The sequence below is a fragment of the Trichosurus vulpecula genome, chromosome 4 (assembly GCF_011100635.1).
Source record: "Trichosurus vulpecula isolate mTriVul1 chromosome 4, mTriVul1.pri, whole genome shotgun sequence".
NCBI lineage: Eukaryota > Metazoa > Chordata > Mammalia > Diprotodontia > Phalangeridae > Trichosurus > Trichosurus vulpecula.
The window spans coordinates 202437618-202452664 of NC_050576.1; the positions used below are offsets into that span (position 1 = coordinate 202437618).

General features: G+C 40.6%; 1 protein-coding gene across 3 annotated transcripts; it reads right to left on the minus strand.

The window, feature by feature from the left end:
* Positions 1-414: 414 nt before the first annotated feature.
* Positions 415-14716, minus strand: C4H17orf80 (chromosome 4 C17orf80 homolog). 3 transcript variants are annotated; one of them, XM_036757303.1, is made up of 5 exons: positions 14016-14716; positions 8695-10181; positions 2104-2211; positions 1515-1628; positions 415-724 (listed from the first exon to the last, which is right to left on the minus strand). In XM_036757303.1, the coding sequence occupies exons 2-5, from the start codon at positions 10175-10177 to the stop codon at positions 696-698; spliced, it is 1734 nt and encodes a 577-aa protein (XP_036613198.1). In that variant the 5' UTR covers positions 10178-10181; positions 14016-14716; the 3' UTR covers positions 415-695. The 3 variants fall into 3 exon arrangements, with proteins under 3 accessions (XP_036613198.1, XP_036613196.1, XP_036613197.1); XM_036757301.1 differs by having other exon boundaries at positions 14582-14663; XM_036757302.1 differs by lacking the exon at positions 1515-1628 and having other exon boundaries at positions 14582-14663.
* Positions 14717-15047: the final 331 nt, after the last annotated feature.

Sequence of the window (15047 nt, forward strand, 5' to 3'; positions counted from 1 at the left end):
TAATAATAATTAAAAAAAAGATGATTTCAGAAATTCCTGGTCTAGAGAGGATGGCCATAAAGCCTTCCTAATATGGAATATGGACTTTCAATATAGATATCTGGAAGGGGCTGGTACCAGTGGTCTGAACCAAATTTGAGGGGAAAGTATTTGTTTTCCTGAAGCCCTAGTAGGAGTTGTAGTTACAATTTACCTGTTTTTCCTCTTTAAACTAAGACTCCAACACACAGGTTAACTGTAATACAGTGTACCAAAGTAATAAAACGAATACTCATTTTTTGTCTTCTCCACACCCTCCATACAGGTGAAGCCAGTCTATGTGATCAGGCATAAATTTGACTATTTTTTCTTTTCGGTAATTTCCAACTAATAAGATCCTAGCAATGAGAATAATATTCCTATAGCACTATTTTTAGAAATTATATTTTATTTATTTTTTCCAATTACATGTAAGAATTTTTAACATTCTTTTTTTTTAAGTTCCAAATTCTCTCCCTCCCCTCCCCCATAAAGGCAAACAATTTTATATAGATCATACATGTAGCACTAATATTTTTAATATGCTTCAGGAACTTTCCTGTTCCACCTCCCACTTCCCAATTGAAATTTTAAGCTTCTACATAAATTGCAGTGGTTCTCACTGTATCTCTTCCAGTCTATTAGAAGAACTCTTGACATGATACGTGGTATCCAGATCAGTGGTGCCTGCGCCAACGCTGCAACTCTTTGGGTAGAGAAGAGAAAGAATTAAGGTTTGAGAGGCGACAATTATTGACCATAAAGTGAAGTAAGGTCCTTTTGTACAAGTTGAGATTCAAAGTCCGGGATTTCGGCCTAGATCCCAAATAGCTCATGAAGTCAAAAGCTCAAATGATACTTTGTTCCTAATGCCTTCCCTTTGTAGGCTGCCTCCAACAGGAATAAAAAAGGGTGGGGGGAGGGGAGGAATGTGTTGTCAAGCTTAAGTAATAAGAAATACCAGGCTTACAAAGAGTGTGTTGGGTTAAATGTCAGGCTGATTTAACTAGGTCTTCAAATGGTCACTGTATTGACTTAGGTCTAGGGCCATACTCAAGACTCAGGCACGGTTGCCTAGAAGGTTCTGCTTTTAAGCCCCTTGTCTGGACTCAATCTAGATCTACAAAGGGTTCATTTATCTATGTCCAAATATGAAGCCTGAAACAACTACTTCTTTCCTTTGGATGAGAAGATTACTCTTTCTTAAAGGACTCAAGGTTTATGTATCAAAGTTCCTAAAAAAATGAGTGGGCAGGTATCATTGTGATCAAAATACTCAGCAAGCAGGAGAAGCCACACGGAGCATTCTTAGAACCTTGAGGAATCTAGAAAGATGCCGAGAGGCAAAGGAACCTTGTATGTGTAAACTTTGCGGAAAATGAAAGGTCAGAAGCACAGGGCATTACTTGGTAAAGCAGAAGAGGAGTCAATCCCTAATATATTTTACCAACATTTAGGGGTCTGTAAATTCAAGCCCAAAAGCCAGGAAGTCTTACTCAGGTGCTTGAAACTCCAGCTGTAGCAAAGGACCCAGTATCCAGCAAAGAGCATGGTGATGCCACCGACGCTACCCTTCTTCAAGCTGACATATTTTGGGTATTTAATCCAGGCTGTTTAAAAAGAAGCATGAGTCTAGTTGTTAGTGAATTCCAATTCTGGGACCTAGTTTTCAATTCTGAGACCAATAGTCTCAGGCTATTGGTCATGGAGATGAAGGTATAACTCCATACATTTCTCTCAGAGGGACCTTAAAGAACAATTAATCTAGCTCCTTCAAATGCCCAGAAAGGCTAAAAACTTACCTTCTCCAAAGCAGTTTTATTTTTCATTAGGAGATAAGGTCAACTATTTCGTAGGGAAAGATCATTATATAGTATGAGGTTTGGGATTCTCAATAGGTATCAATTATACATGTTTTCATGCTAATTTATAACCAAGAGTAGAAGATAAAGAGATAGGGCCAGGCTCTTACACACAAAATGACAAACTCAGTGGCACAGATATCACGGATCTATAGAGATTTCTAAAGAAAGTTTATAAAATCATCCAAACCCAGTAAGTGAATCGTCATCAATCCAGTCTCACCTTTTTGTACTTTTCCCAGCAGTCCCATTAAAGAGAAATTGGAGATTGTAAACCAAGATGGAGGCTTTCCAGTGTTTACATCCATCACGCTTCTTTCCAAAAGAGGAGCTACGAATGCAAACAGAATTTGCTGTAATATGTCATTCAATTTCACCCACTTTGTCCTAACAATGTAATTTCTTTTTAAAAAATTTTTTAAATTTATTTTTTATTTTTAGTTTACAACATTCAGTTCCACAAGTTTCTGAGTTCCAAATTTTCTCCCCCTCCCTCTCTTCCCAGCCCGCCCCTGCCCAAGATGGCATGTAATCTGATATAGATTCTACATATAACTTCACATTAAATTTATTTACACAATATCAAGTTGTAAAGAAGAATTATAGTCAATGGAATGAACCATGAGGAAGAAGAAACAAAACAAAAAAAAGAAGAAAAAAAAAGAGAGCAAATAGTTTGCCTCAGTCTGCATTCAGACTCAATTCTCTCTCTGGATGTGGATAGCTTTTTCCATCATAAGTCTTTTGGAGCTGTCTTTGAGGCTTGGATTGCTGAGAAGGGCCAAGTCTACCAAAGTTAGTCATCACAGATACCGTGTGTCTGTAATAGTGTATAATGTTCTCCTGGTTCTGCTCCCCTCATTCAGCAACAGATCACAAATAGGTTATTATGAAGTCCATCTGCTCCTCATTTCTCATAGCACAATAGTATTCCATTACATTCATATACTACAATTTGTTTAGCCATTCCCCAATTGATGTGCATCACCTTAATTTCCAATTCTTTGCCACCACAAAAAGAGCTGCTATAAATATTTATGTATATACGGGTCTAACAATCTAATTTCACCTTCTCCTTCCACCAAATCTTCCTAGGAGAGGGACAATTTAGTATCTCTAGTGGTGAAAGTTCCCCAAGATGGGCTAGAGAAAAGTCATGATTCTTGGCAATAAAGAGAAGAGTGACTTAGGCAACACACTGAACATCTGTCATAGAAACCCTGATATACAGCTCTCTTCAACCAGGGGAATCTTCAACAGTCTGAGGCCCCCAAGAATTACAACAATTGATCTTAGTCTGTTAAGGAAGTTTATAATTCTTTTTTTTTTTTTTGAGGCAATGGGGGTTAAGTGACTTAGCCCGGAGTCACACAGCTAGTAAGTGTCTGAGGCTGCACTTGAACTCAGGTCTTCCTGACTCCAGTCTATCCAATGTGCTACCTAACTGCCCCTGGAAGTTCATAATTCTTAAGTTAACTGATGCAATGCAGTTTTCAGTAACTTTTTAAATGTATATCCCTTTATGATATCACCAATGCATACACACACACATCTATATACATATATATCTATACATACAAGTGGAGATGAAGATATACACGTATAAACATGTATATCTAACACATACATACACACACAAATACTGAATATACATACACACACACACACACACATACACACTCAGTGATCTGGTCCACAGAGGGGAACTCTTTCCACCAAGTTCATTCTTTCCAATATTGCCCAAACCACAGTTATCTTACTTTATAATCTGTCTGTTCCTCATGGTCTCTCTTGCATGATCTCAATACCTACTGATACCCAAAGCTATTCCCCCCTCAACTGTCCCATCCCAAAGCCACTCAGGTCTTTGTCCTCATTCTATACGGAGTCTTTTCCTTAGAGCTTCAACTAACTTAGCACCAGGCAACCTCTCCACTTCTCGGTGGATCAGACATTTAGAGTTGGAAGAGACCTGAACAATCATCTCAGATCAACCTTTTTATTTTAAAGATGAAGGACTGAGGATCAGATGTTAAATGACTTGACAAGCAGTCACCCAGGCAGAGCCAGGATTCCACCTTGAGTTCTCTGACCTATCAAGTCCTGTGGAGTTGCCTGAGCCACAGAGAGATGAAGTGACTTGCCAGGGTCATAGAGCTCTCAAGTGTCAGAGGCAAGAGCCAATATCATCATCAACATTTTAACTAAAATAATATTGCTCCACTGCACTACAGCATTAAGAAATACTACTGGTCATTATATTTGCCACACGTCTGAGCTATTTCACTCTCACTAGTTCTTAACTAGCAACCATTACTTTCTCTATCTTATTTCCATCTGGAACTCAAACCAGCAATTATTTCCTGCCCATATTTCATATGTGAATAAATGCAGGTGTGTTGACTTTGAAAAGGGGAAGTTTATGCTTTTCGACATTGTCCCACATCCTTTCTAACCACATGAAATGAGTAGAAAGTGTTCTCCCCCATTACTCTATGATCCAGTCTCATCATCATAGCTGGAAACTGTATAAATGAACTCAACAGGGTACAGTGTGATGTCTCTAAAGACCTTTACAAGGCATATGAAAACCACTAGGCAAGAACAAGTTATCATCAAAAGTCACAACGAAGAGAGCTATCATGGGCTTCAAGAAATATCACTTATAAGCATCACAGTGATGGAAATGAAAACTAGCCAGAAGAGAAAAGGATCTTAAATGGGAAGGAAAAAAGTATACTCCACAACCTTGGGGGAAAATGTTTTTTGTGAGAAAGAAAAATAACGGAGGAAGAGAAACAACTACATTGCAAAATTCCACAAATATCCTGGCTACCAGATTTCTTCCAATCAGGTGTCCCTACTCATATCCAACTATGGACCCCATTTCTACTTTCATAACCACTACTGCTAAGTGGTCTCATTCAAACAAGATAGTGTTACATGGTATAACACAGACCATTCCCCCAAACTGAATTCTGGTCCTACACTAAATTCCTAGATGATACATCCTGCTGTTTACCAAGAACCTCCCTTCTGTCCATGCCTCCCATTCCAGCCCAATCCCTGGTGGTCTTACTTAAACTCTGCAACATGCTCACCCCTTTTGGACAATATAGAACTGTCACACTTTCTCATCACCAATGCATTTGGCCTGTCCCATCCCATGGCCACTCATGGCATTTGAGTCTTTTCTCTAAATTCCATTCAAGGCAACATGCACACCTTAAGTGTGCAAGCCAGCATCAACATACCACTCTGCTAGCTGGCCTGGCTGACCTGCAGTCGGAAATAAAGGCCTGGCCTGACCCCTAGTTCCCTATCACTGGCCTGATCTCTCCTCCAGTGATTTTTTTCTTAAATCAGACTCCAGGAGTCTTAGCAATACCACCTTGAACTAGGAATTTCTTCCCTCAAACTTTGAAGCCTGATAACATTGTTCTGTCCATACTACCTGGACCCTAGTCCTGGCATCAACTGGATTCTAAAAAGTCACCTATATATCCTAAGGTCCAGAAACCTGGGCCCCCTGGACCCTAAAACTGATCCGCAGAATCCCCAAATATCACCAAAGCTCTAGAAGCATTTCCTTGATCTTTAGAAACCTAATCCTGTTGAAAGATCTCAGAAACATACACATTCCCTCTGAATCTTCCCTTTTTCTTAAGCCTCAGACACCTACTTTTTCCTAAGACCTGCCTTTCTATTAAATGTTTTAAACGTGGGAAAACTCCTTTTTTTTCCTGACCTTCAGAGAATAGCCCCAGGCTTTGGCTCTTCTCCCTGAAACCTGGTCCGTCACCCTACTACAACCAAGTCTGCTTCTCTATGCCCAAACCTGTGCAAACTGATTCCTATTTTTCTAGAACCAGAAGAATCTTCTTTTATTCACCAAAAATGACCTTTTGTCATTCACCAAAACTGCAGGAACAAGTTTCGATAATTCCCTAACCCCAGTGAGACACTGACTTGGCAGAATCACAAAATCTAGCTTTGGTTAGTCCCTTATGACCCAATAGGCCTGACTGTTCCTAGGTGGAATTATTTACTCTCTGTGGCTCTAGTTCCATCCTGAACTCGCTTCTCAACCTCTTACGATTCCAACACCACACCTCCACAGAAACTGCTCTCCCCTGTTCCCTGACTACTCTCTCTTTTGCCAGTTTATCATTCATCTCCTCCTCCCTACGCATGTGAATCTCTCAAAGTTCTTTTCTTATTCAACACACACTCTCCTTGGTTTCTATGATTTCTGAACAGTAACACCCAAGAAAGCAACATTAGCCTTTTGAATTGACCAGGCCTCCAGAGAAGCCTATTACCCCTGAGAGATGTTTCTCACCCTTGCAGATATCCTAAACAAAGTAATTTGGCTTATGAAGGAGATAGCGATCACTATCAATAACCCCCATCGGTCAGCACTGCACTCTAAGTCAACTATAAATCAAGTTGAAATCCCAGAATCTTTGAAGATATTGGTTATTTGGGAATAGCTCTAATGCCTGCTGCCACAGCTCCTGACCTTTCACCAGAGACCAAGATCCCTGGAAAGTCCATTATCTCTCAACTTTGATCCAAAAAACATTAGAGCCTGCTGGGATGGCACCAAAGCCAACCACAGCCATCTCAGAGCTGGCATCAGGAACTATTGAGATGACCTAAGAATCAGACATAAAAGGAAGTTATTCAGTCTCAGCAGAAAAATTTGATATTTTCTTTAGAGATCAAACTATAAACAATATCCCCAAATTGCAAGTGGGTAGGAATGGGGATACACCTTGATGAAAAGCATCTGATGAGTTTTCTCAAAAGTATGCATAATATTTTAGCTCAACAGTTTTGGATATTAATAGGTGTCTAATTAGTGAAGATAAAGTATATAGTTTTAGCCCCTTCTTTGAGTTCTGAATAAAGATCTGAACTGGGGCTTAAAGGAATAGTCTTATCTGTTCATAACATGTTTAATCTCACAGTATTGGCTACTTGACCTGCTCTGGTGAATGAAGCTGATGAAAAAAGCTAAGGCACGCAAACACTAGTCACTGTATTCATGAGCCTGAAGTAAAGGGAATTTTCTACCTACTGAGATGTTTAAATGGGTCATCTCTATTCCAATCCAACTGCTGAGACTGGGCAGAAAGACCTTCACCTAAAAAGGAAACTAGACAACAGTAATTAAATAACAGCTAACATTTATATAGCACTTCCTATGCATTGTGCTAAGCACTTTACAGTGATCTCATTTCATTAGGACTAGAACCTCAAAGGGTGCTAGAACACACACAAAAGAGTCCCTTCCCCTGTTATATGTAAACTATCATACTGTATCTATTATATAGTGTTATAAAATAGGAATTGGTAGTAATGAGACCCGTGTTCTAATCCTGATTCCAGTATCATGTGCTAGACTCGGGCCAAATAATTTCATTTTTCTCCATTTGTTTCCTTATCTATAAAATAGGAACACAACTGGTCCTGCCTGTCTCATGGGGATAATTTCATGATCAAAATGGAATAATTTATGTGAAAACTGTAAAGTGCCAATCAAATGGAAGAGAGTCATGTTATCAACAACATGGTGTTTTTAGAGAGGGAAAGAGTTTGAGACCAAGAGTTCAAGAGATGGGTTATATAAAAATCCTTGATATCAGTAGGTCCCAAGGGAAAATCTCCTCAGGAAGGTGAAAAACAATGCTAGTATCAGCTATTAGTCTTCTTTAATAATAAACCATCATCATGTAGACATTTGTCTTGTATACTAAAACATGACTGCTGTGTACAGGAGAGTGCTTTAGAGGAAGGCACAATTAAGAAAGCTCATGAGAAAAAAAACTTTTATATTAACAGGAAGCAAGAGGAATAATGACAGCTCATATCTATATAAAACTAAAGTGTATAAAGTTGTTTTCCTCTCCTCTGAGGGGGAAGCAATGTAAATATTATCCCTATCTTATGAAGAAACTGAAATTATGAGAAGTTATTGCCCAAGGTCTCTTATGAAATAAGTATCAGAGCTAAGATTCAAACCCAGGTCTCCTGTCTCCAAGTTCAACCCTTCTTCCCCATCTTACATCACGTTATAAGAGTTAACTTGAGCTTCAAACCTATTAAGGGGCTCCCCAAAACTTCCTGACAAAATGAAACAGTGAGGCATCTGAGAACACTAATGAAGACTCTATTTAGACAGTGGACAGTGCTTTGAAGCTTCTGATCAGGACCTGGTAGAGGGGTCCTTTTAAGGAAAACCAGGAAACTACTGATTACAGCTGTACAGTTAGGTCTCACCTCTAAAGGCACATCTCAGGGAAAACATAGGGACCAACTATAGTAAGTAAGGAGTTGTTATCAATTGCCTAGTCCATCATCTCTTCCTGCTGGCCGTGCCTACTTGTGGGCTGACCGTGAAGGAGGAGCAAATAAGAAATCTCTGCTTCAGAAAAGGCTGACTGACCAAGGTCAGGTGGGACAGAAGTCCTCTGTACCTTTTTTTTTTTTTTACCCAGGTTCTCTATGGTAAGGTGCCTAAATCCCTGGCATCAAAACAGTACACTCCACATTCATATTACATACCCAGGACTTACTCTTCCTTCTCCTCATTTCCTTTTGATGTTACCAAAGTCTTGGCCCTAGAAAATGGGCACAGGAGGACCACCATTTAAGGAGCAATGATAATTCTGTCAGGCACCTAGACTATCACTATGGAAAGGGGTAAAGTTAGTAAAAATACTAGTAAGAATTCAAAATTTTATCAGCCACATGCACCTATAGAGACCTTCAGGTGGGTTAAATATTTGAAAATGGAATATTCGTTTACCTTTTGTGAATCTTTCTTCCTCTGGGAAGTTGTGGTGACGTTTCTGGACCTCAATATCCCCCTTCTGAGGTCTCCCTGGTAACACCCCCAGATGTAGATACGCAGGATAGAATTCTGGAAACCACTCTAACCCCAAAGACGAAGGTGGACTTTTGCTGCCAGTAGCTTCAACATGACCACTGGTCAAGTTTTTAGGAGCACAATGGCAGGCTGGGTTTAAAGGCTGCTGATGACATTCAGTGTATGTTGTCCAAGTCTTGGGTTCAAGGTCAGGCTCGGAAGATACTGGTTTCTTATTCTCTACTGGATCAGCTGGAGTGACCGAAGCCTTGTACTCATCTTCCTCTTCTTGTAGATATTTTAAAACCAAAGTAGAGAGGCTTTGGTTACCTAAATCTGCCAAAGAAAGAGCCTCGTCATAAGCTAGCTTCCCTGAAGGGAACAAAGGTGAATCAGGATTGTCACGGTGAGGTGTCTTTTCTGCAGCTAAATCATTATTAATTTGTTTCCTGGGGCCATCTCTCATGTAATCAGATTTTGATATTTCTACCTCAGGTGATTTATTGCCTTCAAATCCTTTATTGCAACTAACCTTTCCAGCTGCCTCTAACCCAAAGTGAAACTCTTTTTTCTTTGCTCTGTGTTTGATGTGCTGGTTCTCCATTCCCCCGGGTTGAAGTGTCTTGTACAATGAAGAGTTTCCATAATTGGCTGAGAAGAATGATCCTGTGATTTTTCTCTGGGTCTCAGAGTTATTGACAGTGTGTAAAGCTTCTGAAATGCGGTCCTTAGCTTTAGCAACTTTCTCATTGCTTTGTAAAGTTGCATATGGATTCTGCCTCCTATCGAGACTTGGAAAACTCTCACAAATACTGAAAGGCAAGTCCACTGTTTCGGTCGGCAATTTCTGTCCTGAGTGCTCAATTCCGAAATCATTTAGCAAGCTTGAAAAATGTTTTTTATCTTCACTGGTAGAAGGCTGTTTGGAAGGGCTCCCCCGCAACATTTCTGAAGGATTTTTGCTCTTGTTTTCCCCTGATTTAGGTAAATATTTTGTGAATTTTGCTTTGGAATATTTTTTTGCTGCAGAGAGCATACGCCCATTCTCAGCCAGAAACACAACCCTTTTTGGTCTAATAGGATTCAGTGTCATTTGAGGGATAATTTTCATTTGCTTCTTTATATCCTCACTCATCTGCACAGCGGTTCTCATTTCTAAGTCAACACCATGTAGTCTACCCTTTGGAAGGTTAGTGTTTCTTCTTTTACTTTGACTTTTTTTACATGCCTCTTCACCAACACTTTTTGTCAGTAGCTCCTTTGATTTGGGGGCTTGGAACAAAACTGCCTTGGAATGAGTGATGTCTGAATTAAAAGGAAGAATGGCTCTTTCCTTCTTACAGTAAGGTAAATGAGTCTTTAACCGTTTAAATTGTTTCTTACAGTAGGGACACTGCTCCTTTTGGGGTAAGATGTCTGCCATCTTCCTGTAAGAAATATAAATGTGCCATATTATTATTATAAAGAAAATAAACTTCCTTTTCGTCTGTTCAGTTCAGTGCCCATTCATACTCATCTTGAACACCAAGGAAATGAGTTGGGATTTAATGACTCTTCATTTCGAATTTGTGTGAAGGTAGAAAATAAGCTAATGGGATGGTTTTTGTCTTAAAAATAAATTCAAGCCTCTGTCTCTAACCTCAGTGAGGAATTTTATAATTTCTCCTAAGGTCTTATGGGGATCAACACCTACAGAAGAAAATTAAGAAAATTTCCTTGAGTTCTACCTTCAGTAAAATACTAAGTGCTTTAGAGAGAAAAGAGAGGATAACAATCTCAAACTAATGAATGAATAGATGGATAAGGAAGGGGAAAAGATATTTAAACACAAGCTAAATATGGGATTTATCTTTAAGCACTGGCGCACACCAGCAGAGACCAGGTGAACATTAAAGCTTTAAGAATTATTACATGTTTTATTTAAGACATTGAATGCTAACATAGCCAACTAAACTTTCTTAGTAACTATTCGTACTTACATAAAAGCACATAAAGGTTTTTAGTAAAGACCATCATTTCATCATTCAAGGTAGAAAGGAGAAGTGTCCCCTAGGATTATAAGGCAGCATGGTATAAAGTACTGGAATGGCAATCAGGAGACCTAGGTTCCACTGTCTGCTAGTTCTGTGATGCTGCACAAGTTGCTTAACTACTATGGCCCTTAATTTCCTCACCTATATATATATATATATATATATATATATATATATATATATATATAAAGACTGAACTAGATAATCTCTGAGGTCTCTGTTAACTATAATATTGATTCAGGGATCCAAGGATTTGCAGAGACTTATCTTTTCACATCAGTGGCATTCTCTCCCTCACCTCCCCAGTTAGACAGGGGATACTCCAAATTTTAGGTGCAAATATCTGTTTCCTATTATTCCAGTCATTCTTTTTCTCTAGGCAAAAACACCTCTAATCTACGTAAGGTATGGTGGTTGTAATTATTTCTGACTCAAAAGCAAGGATAAATGTGCCGAGGCTAGAAAATAGACCATTGGAGCAAGCAACTTACATGAGAAACAGAATGAAACCAGATAGACCTATCAATCCATTTATCAAAGTAATCCTGTAACTCTTTCCTAGGGGAAGTCAGGTAAAACAAAAATATCTTTACTGCCAAGATAAATAAGGTGGGAGGTGGGAAAGAGGGGTTGGGAATAGGTTTTTTTGTTGTTCTTAAAAGCCTCTTCCCTTTGGGGAAGAAGAAAAAAAAAGTTTGTTTCCCCAAGTGTAGGTTTTCTCACAGATGCCCACAAACTCTGTAGTTCTCTATTTAAAAGCCCCACCATAAAGAATATTTGGTAGTTAGCAGCTTTAATAATAATAACATTTTATTATTTAATATTTAATTTTAATTAATATTATTATTTAATATCTTTATTATTTAATATTTTATATTGCACTTTAAATTTTGCAAAGTGCTTTGAAAATATTATCTATCCCATTTTATCCTCACAATGATCCTGGGAGGTAGGTGCTATTGTTATACCCACTTTACAGATGAGGAAACTGAGGCAGACAGCATTTAAGTGACTTACCCTGAGTCACAACACTAACAAGCATCTGAGGCAAAATTCCAACTCAGTTCTTCCTCACTCTAGGTGCTGCACACTATCCACCATTTCTATTCACTGTTTCCTCCTTCTATCCTCCCTAAAATATTGCCACCTAAGGCCACAGCCAACTTTCTATTATCCTCCACAACCTCCTGTAGCAACGATTCTGCTGGCAGCTGTTGTGGGGTGTAAGACCCAACAAGACAAGCAACAAGAGCTGCCAGCACAGGTTCTTTGATCTGCTCTACTAAGGAAAGTAACGTTAAGGGGTTAACAATCTTACTTTAATCCAACATACAAATATCATTTGCTTAGTTCAGGAGGGAAAAGCCAGCACCCTGAACTTTGGAGCAAATACAAACAAATTACAAACATACACAATATAAACAGACCAAATCACAATTCTTAGTTACCAGGAAAGCATCAACATCTGGGTTCACATGCGGGAAGGCTCTTAGAACGGCTGCCCAGAGTCCCATGCCACTCTTCCAGTGACTGAGAGACCCAAACGCCAACTTCTGGGCTTATATATCTTGTTCAGGGTCACATGGCCTAAAAGCTTCATTGAGTCACAAATATGTGACTCAAACCCATGTAAACTAGGCTTTTCCATGAGGGAAGGAGGTCATCAAAGACTTCTAATTTAATGCAAGGCCAAACTCTTCAAGGGCACTTAATTAAATAAGTGCTAAAAGAGAAAACAGTAAAAGAAAGTCCTACCTTAATTACCAATACACCTCCTGAACAAATGTCTTATCATGCACACCAGAGACTTAATGCCCCAGAAGCAACTTCCTGCCCTTTCTGATCAGTGACTGGTTCCCTGGTCAGTTATTTTTGGAAACCCCAGACATGTTTCACTTCACTACCCTCTCCAATTCAGATACCCCAAGCCATGACCAAATTAATTCTCCCAATGTCTTCCCTTTAGTATCCACTCACCATTCCTGTAACTTTATTATAAGAGCAAAGTATTTTCCTCTATGGTCACAAATGCTCTATGTGTGTGTTCGTTGGCCTTAAGAATGTGAGCTTCTTGTCGGCTGGGATTGTCCTTGCTTTTGTTTCTGTATCCCCAGAGCTTAACGCAGTGCCAGTCCCACAGGAGAGGCTTAAAATGCTAATTTTTCATGCATGTGCCAAGTTTGAACCACTGGGGTTTCTTCTTGCCTTCCTTCCTTCCTTCCTCAACCTTCTTCCTGATGAGCTTTTACCAAATTTTTGGTCTGTTCTTGGGAAATTAAAACTTTCACTATGGCCAAGGAAATCATAATAAGGAAGATAATCTGCAGTACATAGGGTAAGTATACTTATTCTGATGAGGGCACAGTCTCTGGGAACCCCTTGAACCCTTGAACTCTCCTTGAATCTTCCCACTCGACCTGGCCTTGGCCTGAGGCTATAACCATTAAGCCCTTGATGGGTTGTCATTTCCATATGGCCTTCAGCTATTTCCCCCACCCTGGAGTCTGACCTCGTCCTTAAGTCCCTCCCTAGACCCCTCTTCTGGCCACCCCAGACCACCCCTCAATCCCTCCCACAACCTTTGTGTATATAATCTCCATCTTGCCTCCATGAAGGCGGTCAGAACCAATCTAGCTCAGATGGGTCTGGCCCTTTTTCCTTACAGGCGTGGCAAGGGGTGGGATCTCTCGGGGCAGGCTTATTTGGCTAACTCTTAATAAACTTTATCCTTTCCCTTGGCTGAGAAAGCTTGAGTCGAATTCTTTCGGCAGGACCCGGCGTGTCGGTACTTTGGGGTGTCGAGCACCTCTCACCCCAAACCCTCATCAATTCCAGCTAAATAGAAATGATTTTGGATTACCAGCTTTCACTATCACCAACCAATGAGCGTTTATTAAGCAGATACTATGTGCTAGGAGGTACTGTGCCAGGCACGGGGTATTCGAAGACCAAAATATCCTACATGTATATATATACACACACACACATATATACATGCATATACACAGCACATGTAATAATACATGTGTGTATATATACACAGTATAATATGTATGTATGTATATACCCTCAAGGATTTCATTTTATCGGTGAAGACTATCTATATCCCGGAGAGCACGCTGCCAGCATGTCCATCATCAGGAAGAAATCCTTATATTTTCGTTTGTTTTCTTTCCCCTCCCGACATATAAATTCCCTTATCTCCTATATCCTTCCCCTCCTCCTCACCACGTGGTTCTTGAACTTCTTGTTGCTTCACGGAATCTAGCGTCCCCCTTTTCTTTTCCCTCCCCTAGGCTCCACTACATCTTCTATCGATTCGAAGGAAGGAGGGGAGTACAAGCAACAGGTGTGATGGAAAGGACCTAGGGACTTGGGAGTCCGCAAACCTGGGTTCTCCTACCGGTTCTGCGCTAAGTAGCTGTGTTACACTGATCCAGTCGCACTCCCTCTCTGGGCCTCGATATTCTCAAATGCACAGTGGCCCCCAGAGTTCCTTCTAGTTCTACAGCCTAAGACCCTAAGGAGGCTTCTCGGGCCTGGACTCCTCCTCGGGAGTCCCTGTGCTGTAGGGTCATGGCTTCTTTGTAACTTGCTCAGCTGCTCGGGTTTTTTCCGAGTCTGGACCCGTTCCCTACCACCGGCTCTAAACTCCGAGGAAGGCGAGGGTTAGGATTCCAGGAGCCTGGAGGTCAAGCCGGCCCCCAGCCACCCAGTCACAGTCCCCATCTCGGAGCATCGCATCCACTACCGGCTCTCCCTTTTGGGGGACTCCTCAAAACTCAGGTTCTCACTTTGAGAGCTCCCCGCCTCTCTTCGGGAAAGTTTAGGAAAGCCTAAGGCACGCCCGCCTTCTTTGCAGAAACTCCATTTGCTACCTCCGGACGCTCCTAAGAGGACTACAAAAAAGGCCACCTCCCTCGTCGGCTGTCTTTTCAACTGCCGGATGCCTGTGAACTTTCCTTTTCCAAACCCCACCCCAAATTTGACTCGCAATATTTTATATCAACCTTATGGATTTCTTGTCTATTTGTAACTTGGGGACGTGACTTGTGTCCGCAATTATCAGGATGAGAACAGGCGAAAGTCGTGGACACCTACATACGAGGACCCTCCTCGATTCCCCTGGCCCCCTTCCCCCACCTTTCCTGAAAGGTGAAGATCGAATTTCTCAGTTCGCCACACCCCCTCTTCCGGTGGGTGGGATTGCGGGTCCTCTCGGGTCGGCCCAATTGCGCAAGCGCGAGTGGGCGGGCCTAC

Bases quoted from the DNA above. Each gene is read 5' to 3' on its own strand.
- C4H17orf80 (XM_036757303.1), bottom strand. From the start codon at position 10,177: ATGGCAGACATCTTACCCCAAAAGGAGCAGTGTCCCTACTGTAAGAAA. The intron at 1,629-2,103 runs GTGAGACTGGAT...CTTTTTAAACAG, and splicing joins GCTGGGAAAAGTACAAAAAG to CCTGGATTAAATACCCAAAA. The intron at 725-1,514 runs GTAAGACTTCCT...CTCTACCCAAAG, and splicing joins CTGGAGTTTCAAGCACCTGA to AGTTGCAGCGTTGGCGCAGG.